The following is an 18,083-nucleotide window of genomic DNA, read 5'->3' as shown; positions in this document are numbered from 1 at the left end:
GCATTACTAGTTGCATTTTTTCTCGTGACCAGTACTATACAAAGCATTTGCATGACCAGCATTAATACCATGAGTCCCAAACATAGGGGGCTTGATACATGCATTGCCAAACTTGCTACTTTGTGCCCCAGCGTCATGCCAACATTGCTATACATGGGTTGATGCATATTGCTAGCCATACTCCAATACATTGGGCCTTGCATACCATGCATTAATTATTGCATATTATAAGGAGTTGTGCCATACATTCTTGTATGTGGTCCTTGACCCACCATAGCATGGAAACTAGTGCCACCGCCAAAGTACTTGTTTGCCCCATAATTGCATGCATGCCTTGTTGTCCAAAAAGCATTTGATTGGCACTTTTAAGTTGGCCATGTATATGCATCCGTTGATCCACTAGCATCGTTTGCTTCTCCTCAAAATCCACATTTTTGGGATGCATTTCTGCCAGTTACTTCTTATTGCACTGTACCCCTCCATGAGCAGATGGAGAAGTATATTTGTGGTTTGCCAAAGGGTATTCAGGATTTTTGCATTAAGTCCATTGTTTCCAACATGCCTTAGTTTATAGAAACTGCTACTACAGCCGACACATTGGTGCGTTTTGAAAAGGCACGGCTGAAAAAGATGAAGGACAAAGAGCTATTGTATCCAAAGCTGTCTATGAGATACTATGGACCATTTCAAGTGTTGGAGAGGATCACTGATGCATGCTATAGGCTGAAATTGCATCTACACTAGCAGATACACAATGCTTTTTATATGAGCTTGCTTAGGCCTTTTCATGGTGATGTGCCAGAGGATGTATTTGCTGAAATTCAGCTTGAGGTTGAAGAGCTTGATGAAGTATTGGTACTAGAGCAGATTTTGACACGATCATCCTTGTACTTCATCACATTGGCATTGCAGGGGGTGTTAGAATTTGCCATTTTTTGGACAGTGTCCATGTAATTTAGGTGGTGTGGACACTTATTTAAGTGCTAATGTAGTGTGTGTACCTAATGTCTTTAGATATTAAAGTAGTGATACTAGGGACTAGAGTAAGTTAGCCTAACTCTTATTAGTTGGTGGAAGGTTGGTTAGGTCAATCTATAATCTAAACTAGTGTTGTACTTTCACTCTATCTTTCAGTTCAATAAGTACGCTCTACTCTCTTGCTTCAACTCACTCACTGCCACACTCTCGTTTCTCTCTTCTCTTTACTAGTGCATTTTTCACATTTCCTTTCTTCTTTGGTATTTTTGTAGCTTGGGTAGCCTTGCCAGATGTAGTGACCGGCCGGGAGGCACGAAGATCGAGACAGTCGGTGTTAGTTACGCGTGGAGAGAGAGAGAGAGAGAGAGAGAGAGAGAGAGAGAGAGAGAGAGAGAGAGAGAGAGAAGAGTGGAGAGTGTGTACGTTTGTTGGGTACAATGACGAGTGTACCTCTTTAGGTTTTTAGATAGATATATATGTGTAAGTACAAGTGCTAAGGGTGTGTTCACACCCGAGCACATTTAAAAGGCACAAGGGTCTTTATTCCCAACAACCTCCCACCTAAAGGCAATGTGCCTTAAGAGGAGAAAAGAATTAGCTAAGTCTAGGTATGTACAAAGCTGAAATACATATATCTATCCAACTCTCATCATATGTTGGCAATGAGCAAACTGCTCTGCTGGAAGACTCTTCGTGAGAAGGTCTGTAGGATTATTATCTGTATACACTTTGACAATGTCACCAGGTGGTAATACTTTTTACAGTTGCTTTTCTTATTTACTTATATATATATATATTATTTTTCTTTTTTTTGTTGCTATTGCTTCTTACCCCCAGAGTTCTCTTGGAATAAGCCGGGATCTTTGCATGGCCAGAAGAAGCAGCCATTGGGACAAATTGGACTAATGGTTTGTTTGAGCCTTAGGACCGGTTCCATATTGAATGGACACTGAAGAATAGAATGCCAGTGGTTTGGGACTGTGTGCTTAGCCACTGGAGATGGTGCGGGACAATGAGCTTAGCCAAGACAGAAGATGCACATGTGAGATTGCTCACGGAATAAAAGTCATTGTAACTGAGCCACATTACACTTTTTGATGTGGTCACAATGATAAAAGTTGCTCAGAACAACTTGAGGAATGCAGGGGTCACCATCCCTAAAATTTAGGGAGTTACTATTTTTGGACCCCAAAATCTGTTTACGTCATTATCTTCGTTTTTGCACGAGGATTAATTCTCTGGTCTGTGCCGAGGTTAAATTTTGCTCCGATCATGGAGAATTTTAGACCAGAAGGTTTAAATGGGAAAATTGTTACATGTATGCCATGTGGCACAAATTCCCAAAAGAGAGAGAGAGAGCATTGAAAAAAAACGTAATAGGCATAAGGGGCAGATGGGAGAATGAAGTTTTGAGGAGCTGAGGGCAGATTGCTGTAAGAAAATTAGCCATGGAGAGTACTTCTACGTCTCTAACTTAAGTACGGAGGTAGAGCTTGCTCCCTTTGATCAACTTTCTCTCTCTATTCTCAAAGGAAATGCTTCACATGATGGGTTAATTCCATTGAAGGTACAATTCTGTGTTTTCTCTGAAATTCTGCACTTGAATCATTGAGTATTGGTCACAGAAAATGCAGGACAGTAAGAACAGTGGATTCTGCACATGTTGGATAGTAAGAACAGTGTGCTGGAAAGTAAGAATAGTGAATTCTGCACATGTTGGACAGTAAGAACAGTGAACTCTGGACATGTTGGACAGTAAGAACAGTGAATTGAGAGATCTACAGACTGCAATTCTGCACAGGAATCATTGAGTTTTGGTCACATAAAATGCTTTCCTAAAAGAGATGTTGATCTGGACATGCTGTACTGTTCTTATACAGCTGGGATTTACTCAGAAGAGATGAAAACCAAGTGTTCACAGGTTATGTATTTTGGAACATTATCATTTTTGTAATCTTCCATCTTTTAATTGATAAAGAAATACCAAGAGGGGCAACGGTCTTCGGGGCCAATGTGATGTTGAGCGAGGGAGTGAGGTCTCTGCTTATATGTGTGTGTGGAAAGACCGGGTGTTAATTGAAGGAATTACTGCTTTATGTGAGTCATAGACTGGTTGCAGACAAGCTCAATGCTCTTGCTGTCAAGTACATCTCTAATGAAGTGGTACTTCATCTGTACGTGCTTCGTCTTTGCATGAAAGACAGGATTCCGTGCTAGCATGATAGCACTCTGACTATCACAATGGAGAACAGGTAACTTTGTGATGCCAAGCTCTCCCACCAGATGTGAAAGCCATAAAGCCTCCTTGCATGTCTTAGTGGCAGCCACATACTCTGCCTCTGTAGTACACAATGCGACACATTTTTGTAGCTTGGAGATCCAAGAGACTGCTCCTCTTGTGAAAGTAAACACATACCCAGAAGTGGACTTTCTGCAATTCGCATGACCAGCATAGTCTGCATCCATAAAGCCAACAATAGATGCCTTCTGCTTTCCAAAGCAGATGCACAACTCCTTTGTGCCTTTGAGGTATCTCATAATACCTTTCACTGCTTCCCAATGCTTTTTGCCAGGGTTTGCCATGTATCTGCTAACCTCTCCCACTGCAAAGGCAATGTCAGGACATGTAGCAACCATGGCATACATCAAATTGCCAACAGTTGAAGCATATGGTATCTTGGCCATTTCAACCTTCTCATCATCAGATGTAGGGCTGTCTTCTGCACTGATTTTCACATATGGAGGCAATGGAATCCCAATTGTTCCCCCCCCCCTCCATATTGAAACGTTGCAAAGCTTTGGGGATATACTCCTGCTGAGATAGATAGAGCAATCCTTTTGACCTATCTCTGAGTATTCGCATGCCAAGAATGTGATTTGCATCACCAAGATCCTTCATGTCAAAGCTGCCATGAAGACTTTGCTTCAGTGAGTCCAAGGTATGAGTATCCCTGCCAGCAATCAACATGTCATCAACATACAAAACCAAGATAATCAGGCTACCATTTGCTGCCTTCTTAGTGTACAAGCAGTGATCCACTTGACTTCTATGGAAACCTTGAGACTGCATGAATGTATCAAACTTATGATACCATTCTCTTGGTGCTTGTTTCAGCCCATACAAACTCCTTTTGAGTTTACATATCTTCTCTTTCCCTTTTTCCACAAACCCTTCGGGCTGCTGCATATATATGTCTTCATGTAGATCACCATGTAAGAATGCAGTCTTTACATCCATCTGTATGAGCTGCATATCTTCAGCTGCAACCAAGCCTAAAATGGTTCTTGAGGTAGTCATCTTGACTACAGGAGAGAAGATCTCATCAAAGTCAATTCCATGTTCTTGTTTGTACCCCTTTGCAACCAATCTTGCTTTGTACTTGGTGAGGAACCAGAAGTGACCTTCATCTTGTAAACCCATTTGCATGGAAGTGTTTTCTGCCCTTTAGGAAACTGCACCAAGTCCCAAGTGCCATTTTTCCCTTGAAGCAAGACGGTTCACCACAGTCTATCAACATGACATAATCAGCCACGTTATTTACACCAGGGATGAATCTATCAGGTTGTCTAGTAGCCTTAGACGATCTCCTAACCCAATGATCATTGTTTGCTGGCTATTGAGCATTTTCAGCTTGCAAATCAACATTAACAGCTTGCTGTCCTGGCTGTTCCTGCACATGTAGTGGCTCATTATCATGGGCAATAGCTGGCTAATCATTTCTAGCATTATTTTTTGCATTTACAGATTCATTTACAATAGGTATTTGTTGCTGTACAGCGGGCACATTTTGCTGTCCAAAAGCTATTTCTTCCCGGAATACAACCCTACGGACCTCCTCAGTCTTTTCAGGCTGTTTATGCATGCGATCTTCCCAGAAGATAACATCATTGCTGCATACTACTTTCCTTTTCTCGGGATCCCACAGTCTATACCCCATTCCTCGTCACCATATCCTAGGAAAATGCATTTATAGGACTTTGGCTCAAGGTTGCTGCGTTTTTCTTTATGAATGTGCACGAAAGCCTCGCAACCAAATACTTTTAGGTGAGCATATGAAGGTGGCTTGTCCGACCATGCTTCTTGGGGAACTCTCCCCTCCCAAAATACCTGTTTGGTGATCGATTAATCAAGTGTACTGCTGCCATAATAGCCTCTACCCAAAAACCTTGGGGTAATGTAGCATGAGACAGCATCGTATGGACCTTATCCTTTAATTCCAGGAACAAATCTATTTGGCTGTTTTTGCACACTGGTCGACCTACGGAGCCATTGGTCAATATTTCCTTTTAATCCCTTTGTTGTCACAAAAGTCTTGAAAGGCTTTGGACGCATATTTCCCACCATTGTCAGAGTGAAGGGATTTTAATGTCTTGCTAGTCTAATTTTCAGCAAGGGCCAAGAATTTTTTAAATTTATCCAAGGCCTCGTCTTTGCGATGGATTGGATAAACCCAAACTTGTGTGTGGCATAATCAATAAAGGTAATAAAATACTTCTTTCCCCCTAGAGATAATCTTGGCCTTTCACATACATTTGAATGTACTAACTCTAAGGGTGAAGACTTTAGAGAGAGATTTTTTGTGTGACGTTTGAGCATGTTTACCATAAATGCAATGATCACATTGTTCAAGATCCGCATATCTCAAAGACGGTAAATAACCCAAACAAGAGAGCACTTTCATTCCAGATTGACTAATGTGTCCCAACCGGCTATGCCACAAAGAAACACTTGGCTGCTCCGTTATGGCGACATGCAAAGGATATAGAGTATCACTTTTGGACCCCTTTGCAACAATGCGGGAGCCCTTACATATTTTCTGCCCCCTCATGTATGCTGTCATTTGCATTAGAAGGACCTTTGGTTGCTATCACCTGCTCCTAGAGGGCTCCAAACTGTTGTTATATGCTGTAGGACTAATCCTTGGTGACTGCAAATCATGTCAACAGTCTCTCCTTACTCTCTAAGAACATCCTTCTCTCTCACGATGGTTGGATAGACTTCCAATAGCCCCTAAAAACGTTTTTTTTCACTTGCATGGACAAGTTTTGCCAAGTGGCAGTCTTCTAATTCCATTTTCTAGCGTTATTTAGCTTATTATTTTAAAAATTAATTTAATAATTATTTTAGTGCTTAAAAAAATTTCAATAGCCAATAATTAAATTGGCTAGGCCAATTTATCTTCCAAGTATCCTTGAGTAGTTATTGACCCTTAGATGGGTATTAATTAATTAATTAATGCCGAGTCTTTAATCTCACCATTGATATTTGTGGGCAATAAATTGGTCTAGGCTCAAATCTAATACCGGGTACCACCTAGTACCTGTGAGGCATAACTTATTATAACTTTTGCCTTTGACACCGTTGCATCCTCGAGGTCCTTGGCTTGTTACCATGAAATAATTGCCATGTGCATCACATGTGCTAAACAACCTTGCACATTTTATTAATAGTTTAATCAAATGTTATTAGAAAGATTAAAGTATCTCAAAATTTCACGTCTTTGTGACAGGGCTAAATTTTGTTAGAATTTGTCGATTCTATGGCAACGCCCAATGTAATTTGTGTGGTGTGGATACTTATTAAAGTGTCAATGTAAGGTGTGTACATCTAGTGTCTTAGAAACTTAAAGTAGTGACACTAGACTCTAGAGTAAAATAAACCTAACTCTAGTTAGTTGGTGGAAGGCTGGTTAGGTCAACCCTTGACCTAAACATAAGTTGTACTTTCACTCTATCTTTCATTCTTGCAACTATACTCTACTCTTTTTGCTTCAGCTCACTCTCTTGCTGTCATTGTCTCTCTTCTCTCTCTCCATAGTTGGCTTCCATTTTCCAACATTTGGTATTAGAGCAGCTCGTATGCGCGGATTCTGTTCAGCCACTGTCAGTCGGTGCCATCCCGCCCAAGGTCCTACTGCTGTTAGCTTGGTTCTTAGCTCGAGGAAAAGTTTTCAGTTGCTGTGAGGTGCTGCTGAAGTTGAGGAGGAGCTGTAGCTGAGCCATCTCTTGTCTACTCCAGATCTGTCCATCAGCTCCAGATCTGTCCAGTTCAGCCATCAGCTCCAGATTTGTCTAGCTCAGTCATCTGCTCCAGATCTATTGTTTTCAGCCTGCGCACAGTCCTGCATGTAGTCCAATGTGCAATCCCACACACAGCCCAAGGAGCTGCTGTTTTGGAAGAGCTGCTGCTGTTTTCAGCTCTGCCTACCAATTTTTGCAAACCTTAAAAAGTGCAGAAACCCTAATTTTTAGATTTGGGGTTTTCTCGAAATTTCTGGAATTTCGAGTCTATTTCAGCAATCTCTTCTCGAATCTCAGCTCGTGCTGTCCAAAAATTTGGGGCTTTTGCTAATTTTTGCTCCCAGAGTTCGAATTGACAACCAATTCGAAGAAATTTCTCAATTTCTTGGACATTCCCACCAAAAATTCGGGGCTTTTGCTCGATTGGAGGCCCTTTGCGCAAATTGGTACCAAACTCATAGACATTGGGCAATGTCTTCCACATTGGCTTAAGAAAATTTGGGGCTTTTTAGTTTTTTGGATCTGACACACATCACGAGGCAGATTTCAGTTGCTGTCCATTGCTGACACATCTCCTGAGGTGACATTTCTGTAGAAATTCCAGCTGTAAGGTACAAATTTCTTCAATTTCTTTGAAATTTTATAAAGAGATTTGGGGCTTTTGCCCAACACGCACTCCAAGGCAAGCAACAAGCAATACAACAGCATTTAATTGCTGTTACGGTCAGATTGGGCAGATAATTTTGAAAAAATTCAGTAAATTTTGGTAAGAATCAGCGTCAAGTTGTTGTATTTTGTACTCTTGTGGGCACACATTTTGAGGTGGGTGTGGTACAACAGTATAGTGTTGTAATTTATTGGCTGAGTGCTGATTTGGGTGGCATTGTGCACACTTTGGCATTTGAGTGACAGTTTGGTACTTGTTTCTTAATCCCATGGGGGATTTTGGTACTCTGAGGAGTATACTCTATACTTCAGCATTGAAGTATTTGGTTGTAGATTTGTCTATCATTGACAACATGGCCCGCCAGGGGATTAATGATGAGAGCAACCTCCTTGGTGTCCTCACTCAAGAGGACAAACTCGATGGCTCAAACTATCCACGGTGGAGTTTTATGGCCCATAACCTTCTTGTGGCAAAAGACTTGTGGGACTATATTACAGGTGATTTGCAGCGACCAGGAGGTCTTGCTCCTCAGACACCTCAGCGTAATGCTCGAGGGCAGGTTGCTAGTGCTGCTGATGGTGGTATTGGTGCTGCTATTGCTGTTGCTCCTCTCTCCCTCCTATCGAGGATTAGAGGAAATGGGACTCAAAAGATGCACACGCACTTTCTTTGATTGCCTTGTTAGTGAAAAGGGCAATTATTCCGCACATTCGGTCTTGTAAGACCTCAAAATCAGCATGGGATGTACTTGAGTGTATGCTTGCAGCACGCGATGAGGCTAGGATATGCTATCTCCATAGAGAGTTGACCAATGTGACCATGGATGCAGGTGATAGCATGACAGAGCACCTTACTCATATACAGGATTTGCGTGAGTAGCTACTCAATGTTGATGAGGTCATTCAGGATGCTGAATTGGTAAACATCACACTGAACTCTCTTCCAAAGTTATATCTTGGTTTCCACACCTCTTTGATATTGTCTTTGGGGGGGGGGGGGGGGGCAGCAACCCCTTACATTTGTGGAGTTGGAAGGCCTTTTGCTGCAAGAGAAACAGACTCGGAAGAATGTGGCATTGCCTTCAGGTGATGTGGCTATGCAAGCAAAGAAAAAGTCAAGCAAAATGTAAAAAATCAGCAAAAGGGTGATGTTGGACAGCCATCAAATAAGGTTGTCCAAGACACAGAAAAGACTAAAAAGAAGGAGAAATGCCATTATTGCAAGAAGTCCGGTCACTATATCGATGAATGCAGAAATAGATTGGCCAAAGACAATAAAAATAACTCCAGTTTGGCTGTCCAAGAAACATCAGCTAGCAAATCTATTGATGATGATACTTCAGGCAACTTTGTAGAGGACTATGCGTTTCTCACATGTAGTTATGATTCATCAATGGCTAATTCAGCATTTAATGCTGTTGAAATGCAGCAAACATGGTATTTTGACAGTGGGGCATCAAAGCACATTACTTCGAGGAAGTGTTTGTTTACCTTTTTGCATTCAGCAGGGATGTTACTTGTGCGAACAGCAGTAACTATGATGTACGTGGCATTGGGACAGTCACTATTACTGCTGCAGATGGTTGTGATTTCATGCTTCTAGATGTCTTATTTGTACTTGGCATTACAAAGAACTTGTTGTCTATCTCTGCTTTTAATAAGCATGGCTTTCATGTCATCCTTGAGGATGACAAATGCATTGTTAGAGATAGAGAGATGGATTATGTACTTAGGCTGTCCGGCACCGTGCATAAGGATCTATTTTTGTTGGATACATATGACAGACAATCTCATGATGCTTTAGCAGTCACTACTCTTTCGCCCGCTCTGCAAAATGTGGAGCTATGGCATACTTGCTATGGATACATGAGCTTTGGGAGTTTGATGACCCTTCAGAGGTGTCATATGGTAGATGCATTGCCTCCAGTGGGGATTCCACCTTCTCATGCATGTGAGGGATGTATTTTGGGCAAGATGCATAGGGTTTGCCTTCAAAAAGGATGGTGCAGTACGTGCTGTCCGAAAACTGCAGCTTATTCACTCTGATGTTTGTGGTCCCATGAGGACACAAGCACTTGGAGATCATCAGTACTTTGTTACATTTATTGATGACTACTCTCAGTATACATGGGTGTATGGGCTGAAGGCAAAATCCGATGTGCTCATGCATTTCAAACATCTTGTTGCAAAGCTTGAAGCTGAAACTGACTTAAAAGTGTAGACACTTCGCATAGATAGAGGGAGGGAGTACATGTCTCGTGCTTTTGAGACATATTTGCTTGATCATGGCATTACGCATCAAGCCACTGTTAGAATGACTCCTTAGCAAAATGGTGTTGCTGAAAGGAAGAATCGGACTCTTATGGAGATGACTCGTTGTATGCTAAAAAGCAAGGGGCTACCTCATAAATTTTGGCTAGAAGGCCTTCAGTGTGTAAATCATTTGTTGAATCGTGCACCCACTAAGACACTGAAGACGATCACACCGTTCGAAGCTTGGCATGCCAAGAATCCCAAAGTAGACTATTTTCGGGTGTTTGGTTGCATAGCCTATGCACATGTTCTGAAAGAGCTTCGTGGAAAGCTTGATGACAAGGCTGTAAAATGCATATTTATTGGCTATAGTTTGGAGAGCAAGGGCTATCGCTTGTATAACCCACGCATGAAGAAAGTCTTTGTCAGCAGGGATGTCCTATTTGTTGAAAATGTTGCATTTTCACATGATCAGTTTCAAATGCCAGCCACCATGACATTGGTGATGTCTTTGAGGGTCTTTTGCCACTTACTTTGGAGTTTGTGCCTGCTGTAAATGGCAGGACAGACTTAATATAGCAAGCTGTTGCTGCACCATATACTCCCGAATAGCAGGGTATCGATGATGGTTTGCCACATGTAGTGGAAGAAGGAGTACAGCATGAAAAGGCTGCTGTAAATGCAGCCAAAACAGTCCCAAGATGACTGTTACAGACTCTCCAGGAGAGTAAAATGGATGCTCCTATACCTCAATGCACTAGAAGGGTTGCTAGAAATGCAGGGGGGGCAAATTTGATTGATTTTACGAAAGTAGATGATTGTGATGAGCATGTGTTTATGAGCTCACTATTGGATGATGATGAGCCTACTTCCTTGGATGAAAAGGGCTATGCACAGAAGAAGGGCATAGATTATGAAGAAACTTTTGCTCCTACATCCCGTATGAGTATGGTGAAATGTGTGATTGCTATGGCTGCAAATTATGGCTAGAAAGTACATCAATTGGACATTAAGACAACATTCTTGAATGGGGATTTGCATGAGGATGTTTATGTGTCACAACCTCCAGGGTTTGTGGTTAAAGGGAAAGAGCACATGGTATGCAAACTGCATAAAGTCTTTATGGTCTCAAACAGGCTTCTCGTGCATGGTACTCCGAAATTGATGCTTATTTGGCTAGCAAAGGGTTCAAAAATAGTCGAACTGCTCCCACTCTACACATTAAGAATGAGGGGGGGGGGACTTGTTGATTATCATTCTTTATGTAGATGACATGCTGCTCACTGGACCTACAGAAGAAAAAATTGCAGATTTTAAGGCTGAATTAAAACATGCATTTCCTATGTTAGATATGGGTTTTCTACACTATTATTTGGGGATTCAATTCATCCAAAATCAACATGGTATTATCATGTCATCACAATATGTGGATAAGCTATTACATAGGTTTAGGATGCAAGATTGCAAACCTATGTGCACTCCTATGGAGGTAGGCTTAAAGCTGTCTATGCATGATGGTGAAGAGATGTCTGATGTTGCAATTTACAGCCAACAGGCTGTTGGTTGTCTTATTTATCTTTGCAACACACGCCTTGACATTCAGTATGTAGTATCTTAGGTGAGTAGGTATATGCATAGCCCACGGACCATACATTGGCAAGCTGTTAAGCGGATCTTTAGATATTTGCAAGGTACTCAGTCACATGCATTATTATTTCCTAGGGGGGGGAGACTTGCACTTATAGGCTTATAGTGATTCAGGTTGGGCTGGTGATGCAGACACTAGGCAGTCTACTAGTGGACACTGTTTCTTTCTAGGCCGTTCATGCATTTCATAGCTAAGCAAGAAATAACCTACAGTGGCTACCTCGTCTTGTGAGGCCGAGTATAAGGCAACCTTCATGGCAAGAGTGGAATGTGTATGGTTGCGCAGATTGTTGGTTGATCTACATTTACCATTGGAGGGTCCTACACCCATTCTTTCTGATAGTCAGGATGCTATTGCAGTAGTACGAAATCCTGTGTTTCGTGTTTGCACAAAACACATAGAGATGCATTACCATTATGTGAGAGAGAGATGCTATGTAGGAGAGATCAGCTTGATGTATGTACCCACCCAGAAAAATGTTGCATACATTTTCACCAAGGCACTACCATGCGAGAAGTTTGAGGTTTTTCGAAAGTCCTTAAACTTGTTACCCTTTGGTGATTGATCATCCTTGTACTTCATCACATTGGCACTGCGCGGGGGGGGGGTGTGGTGTTAGAATTTTCTCTATGGGTAGCACCCAATGTAATTTGTGTGGTGTGGACATTTATTAAAGTGTCAATGTAAGGTGTGTGCACCTAGTGTTTTAGAAACTTAAAGTAGTGGCACTAGGCTCTAGAGTAAAATAAACCTAACTCTAGTGAGTTGCATGCATTTCATAGGTAAGCAAGAAACAACCTACAGTGGCTACCTCGTCTTGTGAGGCTGAGTATAAGGCAACCTTCATGGCAAGAGTGGAATGTGTATGGTTGCGCAGATTGTTGGCTGATCTACATTTACCATTGGAGGGTCCTACATCCATTCTTTCTGATAGTCAGAGTGCTATTGCAGTAGTACGAAATCCTATGTTTCGTGTTTGCACAAAACACATAGAGGTGCATTACCATTATGTGAGAGAGAGATGCTATGTATGAGAGATCAGCTTGACGTATGTACCCACACAGAAAAATGTTGCATACATTTTCACCAAGGCACTACCATGCGAGAAGTTTGAGGTTTTTCGAAAGTCCTTAAACTTGTTACCCTTTGGTGATTGATCATCCTTGTACTTCATCACATTGGCACTGCGGGGCGGGGGGGTGTTAGAATTTCCTCTATGGGTAGCGCCCAATGTAATTTGTGTGGTGTGGACACTTATTAAAGTGTCAATGTAAGGTGTGTACACCTAGTGTTTTAGAAACTTAAAGTAGTGGCACTAGGCTCTAGAGTAAAATAAACCTAACTCTAGTGAGTTGGTGGAAGGCTGGTTAGGTCAATCCTTGACCTAAACATAAGTTGTACTTTCACTCTTATCTTTCATTCTTGCAAGTACACTCTACTCTTTTTGCTTCAGCTCACTCTCTTGCTGTCATTGTCTCTCCTCTCTCTCTCCATAGCTGGCTGCCATTTTCCAACAAATTTGCTAGAATAGACTGTTACAATGAGCAAGATGGTATGATTATGAAATGTCTATAATGTGCATATGTAGGCTGAAAGATTAAAATGCACATATCTTTGCATATAATGCTCATATGAATCCCAACACTATTTTTGTACTTGGAAAGAGCTTTCACATGATATTGATATTGGGGTCCCTAAATTTTAGGAGATCCCTTAACTTTAGGAGCCTTTGATTGGCACATCAGTCTCGTATTTTGGTTTTTTTCCAGCATTGTTCTCTCATTCTCTATGTACCACTTGTTTTATTAGCCTACTGACCCTGGTTCAAATCTCCCCTTTTATATTCCTATATACAAAATGACCGCATGGATGTAGGAATTGAACTCAAGACCATGTGATCATCATGCATTCAACTTAACCGATTGAGATACATCCATTTGGTCGTGTTTACTCTCTCTCTCTCTCTCTCTCTCTCTCTCTCTGTGTGTCTGTTGAGTTGCCGCTTTCGCATGTGCACTCACAATCGGGTGTCCATATTGTGCATGGGCTGCTAACTTACGCCTGCTGTATGAGGACCCAAATGTGAAGTGAGGCAGTATGTACTTTGCTTTCCCACAAATTGTGGTGGGCTCAGACCACCTAAGTTGAGGTGCCATGGGAATCTATGTAATTGATGACAAGCTTGTCATCCCCTTACAATTAATGCTAATAAACTTGTCCTCACAGCCATATAATCAAACAAATTGTGTTTGTCTTGCTATGCAAGGGTTGACTTTTAAGTACGTACTTAACATATTTGGGCAAGTTTCAAAATTGAGATATGTTTTCAACTATAGTATATGCAATGAACTGTGAAAACAGTAGTACATGCAATGAAGCGAGCCTTAGGGTGCATGATTCAAGCAATTCGGTAGTAGTTTTAACAAGTTACATTAATTGTTCATGCTTTCCGAGTCATCCACCTCCACAAGAATCCATGTTTTTAGTGTGGTTTTTTTGCTTGCTTTCAGATGGCTGAAGCTGGAATTTTATTGTGTTCTGCTTGGCTACTGTTTTGCAGGACTGTCCTTTATGGTCATTGGCTAATACATGCTTTTTAACGCAGTTACCATGGACACTACTATTCATGTCTCACTTGGAAGCTATTTACAGTTCAGGAGAAGGTGGTATGACTTTTATTTGGATAGACATGGGAATGCATTTGGGTTGGTTGTTGGAGATCAAGAAATGAACCGCCATGTTTTCATGGTGCTTTTTCGCATGTAAAGCTCGATCTTTGGTCTATCTACTTTCTTCATTCACTAATTGTTGCTGCTTGATTATGACCCAGCCTTCAGTTTTTTGAATCCACCATGAGCTTACAGGTCATCAAATGTCGAGCCTGGATTTTCTAAAACTGATTGCTTATCCAGCGAAGATCATGCAGGTATTTATATTAGTATTTGAGTTTGATATTGCCTAAACTTCAAGGATCTTGTAGTGTGGAAGTGCCAGATTTACTTTTTACTTAATCAATGGGGTTTTCTGTTTCCACTTACAAGCAGATATCATCCAGAAGAAACAGCTTTTTGATATTCCTAAGCTGCTAGATATTTGTGCCATTTATGGCCATGACAATCCAGATCTCACACGTCGCCTGGTTAGTTTGACTGAGACATTGCTGAAGTCTATTGATGGATCTATTGGTGCATTTTGACCTGGTTTTCAGATGTGATTGGAAAGTTGCTTTACAATCTAGTGGTTAAAAACTGGAAAAAGGTTGCAGGTTCACATGATCACTAGTTAGCTGTTGGTTATCACCTTGAAAAACTTGGGAAAACATATCAATTGGGGCAGAAGAGATCACGAGCCAAAGAGGGTTTCAGAGTAAAAACCCAGCAAAATCACTTTTTCAGATCCACTTGCGTGCACTTTCATGTATAGGTGGATTAGAATAATAATATAGTTTACTAAAAACAAGAGTTAATTAAGACTTCTCTGGAAAGCTAATGTTTTGACCTCCTTCAGTATTCAAACTCAACTCTCCATACTTTTTGCAAAGCGTATGGTTCTTCACTGGGTCAAGTTGGAAGTCTCTGGAATTATGCATTATTTATTGGTTTAATAACTTTGTACTTTGCCGAATGCCAAATTTAGGTATGTGTTAGTAGATTCAAAGTCTTTATTAAGTTGATTGAACAACATTGATGCATTAGCAAGGTTCTTAGCTCTTAGATGATGAAATTGCTCCTACTGTACAATGATTGTTACATATGTTTGGAGGTTGAGAGTTGCTGATTTTGTGCAGGTGAGCAATATCTTTTTTGCGCATCAAAGATTGAATGCAGATCTGGCAGATGTTGTTCCAATCCTGTCAAATACAGTGGATACTGTGCATCAAAGATGCTTCTCTACACTATCTGTAAGCATTTTTTGTTTTGTTTGAAACTCTCAGTATGTTACTAGTGAACATTTTTTCTGTTTGTGCTTCTTAATGTACCAAATATAACTGTTGCACTCCCCATTAAATGACTCCAAATTTATTGAATGCCTAGGTGCGAGCAACACCTCTGTATAGTGTGCACTGCATATGTACTTAATCCAAGACCATCTGTCTGAGCTAGAGAGATGCTATTTGGGCAGTGGTTTGGGCATTGGCTTTTAGTGATGGGGTGATCGGACAAGGGTATTTTAATTTCAACATTTGGACCACATTTTCTTCTAGATTGCTGCAGCACAATTGTTAAAATTTTAGTATATCGCCGCTGCTAAGCCTAGTATCCAATTTTGTCAATAACTAACCTGTGTCCTTTAGATTTGCATGACCCTGTACTTGTAAAAGAAATGAAGATGCACCTCACCTGATCATTCTAAACCAGGAACTGGCCATGGACTTTCAAAGTTTGAATCATTAAGAGCAAAATATGTAAATATGGTTGTGCCATCTTTGTTTTGCCATCTGTCTAATTGATATCCAGTTCTTCAAGATCCCTGGGTCCAAGAGAAGATTCTCTTTCAGGATCTGCTTACAAAATCACCTCGCTCAAGGTTGCTCAACATCTTTGAAGAATAAGTACTACTCCATTATTCAAGATCTATACTTTGATATTTGATTTGTTCCCAGAAATATCTATGTCACAGACTTTGTTGAAGTACCTCCGAAGTTCCCGTGCCAAGTTATTATTCAAAATGGGGGCTCTTTTGCTGATATCTGAGAATCCAGTCACATTGATTTTTATATCGTTACTTTATGCTGCTTGGGGGGTTTTTGACCCTTTTGCCTCATGTACCATGTTTTCCAATATTTTATGTACCAGGCAGTGTATGTGGTAAGTGCCTGAACCTGTGGCTGTTGCACAGTTTTTTCTTTAATCTAAATAGCAGTATTGAGATGTTGCTTATAATCTTTGATAGCACTTTACATGCTGCACTGTTGTTTCCACCAGTGCAGTGGGAGAAACCAAAAACGTTAGGAATTCAAATATAATGGATGACTTCTGAAAATGGAGCTTGAGCTTGGATCCCTCAATATCTAGAGGTAGAGCCTCACTTGGTTCGCTTATCCTTTCACATAAGTGGGACAAAGGCAAACCCTAATTCACAAGTTAAGAGACTCTTGCATAACTTACATACATTGAGGACATACTTTTCCCTTCATTGAAAGCTCCTTCAACAATGAAAGCTTGTTGCACATATAAGAAGCATCCCCCTATCGACCATCTACTTTTCTAACGTGTAAACATAGCGGTAATGCTTTCTTAAAGTGCCTCTTTATTGGCAGAAGTCATCCTTGGAAGAACAATTGGTACTCTTTTCTCCACTTAGATTGGCTCCTCCTCCTCTATTTCCCTTGGATGGAAAAGGTTTGCCATTGTTAATCCCAATAGCCTACGAGCATTTCTAGAGTGAAGATTTCTTCCCTGAAGCAAGTTCCTATTGGAGAACCCAAAGACAAAGCTCTTGGAACTTTAAGGTCATCATTTCTAGTTCTTACAGAAAAGCGAGTAACCTCATATCCATTAGTTTAATTAAGCTCAATGCTCATCACCCTTGATTGTTAGAGACTTTTGAAAATGTTCCAAAGCTTAAGCTGAAAAACGATGTTCATAACTTCAATGTGAGGAATAGCGCCCTCTTATCCCCCTTCATGAAGGATGATGACCTAGGAAGTTAAGCTTTCAAGTTACCTTATCAGTTATTGCTACATTACTCGGCATTAGAATTGTACACAATATTTTGCCATGTAACGACTTTCAATTTTGGGAAGACTTCAAATGTTGAGTTGTATTGATGAAGCATTTTATAAAATGCAATTCAATGTTTTTTATTTGCAAATTCAGTGTTTCATGAGAAAAAATAAAGCATTTTATAAAATGCAATTCAACATTTTTTATTTGCAAATTCGGTGTTTCATGAGTAAAATTGAAAGAGGCAGCCATTTGACTGATGGCTTGCTGATCGAGGAAAGATTAATGGCTATAGGGTATGGCTGCAAATGTTTGCTTTTGACAATTAGCACCAGTGTACAATGAGCGAGAGGTGGGGACGAGTGTGTTAGAATTGGTTGATTATGGGCAATGCCAAATGTCTTAGTGTGTGGTGTGGACACAACTAAGTTAATAAGTTGTGTCACTACTTCTAGAGTTAGTTTGACTCTTGTTGAGTTAGAGATAGGTCTAAGTTACTTAAGACCTGTTGTACTTTCATTCTATCATTCTAGTACTTGCATCTTTTGAGTGTGGGACTGCTGTCCACTCTTGCTCATTGTCTTGTGTTCACTCACACACACTCAAATCAGCCTTTCTTCTGTGGATGGGTGTTAGTTGTCAAAAGATGACGTACCAGCGAGACAGTAGGGTTTGCGGGGAGTATGCGAAGTGAACTCGGCAAACATGAAGAAGAGAAGAGAAGAGAGAAGAAACTCTGATGAATGGAATGATGAAGTTCTGAATCATGGAGTGAATGTGATACAAGAGACCAAGGGTGTCGTAGCACAAGGAAGATGATGAAGACAGCCACGAACCACGAACCGCAATGT

The 18,083-nt window shown here is 40.8% G+C and overlaps 1 protein-coding gene across 2 annotated transcripts in view; it reads left to right on the top strand.

The window, feature by feature from the left end:
• The window catches only part of LOC148014576 (Ubiquitin system component Cue protein), a 64,728-nt gene that overhangs the window by 21,970 nt on the left and 24,675 nt on the right, over positions 1-18,083 (top strand). Inside the window, exons 2-5 of one of the 2 annotated variants that reach the window (XM_087667073.1) lie at positions 14,172-14,328; positions 14,431-14,492; positions 14,611-14,705; positions 15,354-15,467. In XM_087667073.1, the coding sequence (XP_087523199.1) occupies positions 14,172-14,328; positions 14,431-14,492; positions 14,611-14,705; positions 15,354-15,467 (428 nt within the window). Of the gene's footprint in view, positions 1-14,126; positions 14,329-14,430; positions 14,493-14,610; positions 14,706-15,353; positions 15,468-18,083 lie in introns of both variants that reach the window. The other variant, XM_087667074.1, reaches the window with a different exon arrangement.

Source organism: Lygodium microphyllum, chromosome 25, assembly GCF_053477565.2.
Source record: "Lygodium microphyllum isolate KBCC chromosome 25, Lygodium_microphyllum_v1.1.10, whole genome shotgun sequence".
In the NCBI taxonomy this organism is placed as follows: domain Eukaryota; kingdom Viridiplantae; phylum Streptophyta; class Polypodiopsida; order Schizaeales; family Lygodiaceae; genus Lygodium; species Lygodium microphyllum.
The sequence above is the reverse complement of the archived record's forward strand: the minus strand, read 5'-3'. Positions and strand labels throughout refer to the sequence as shown.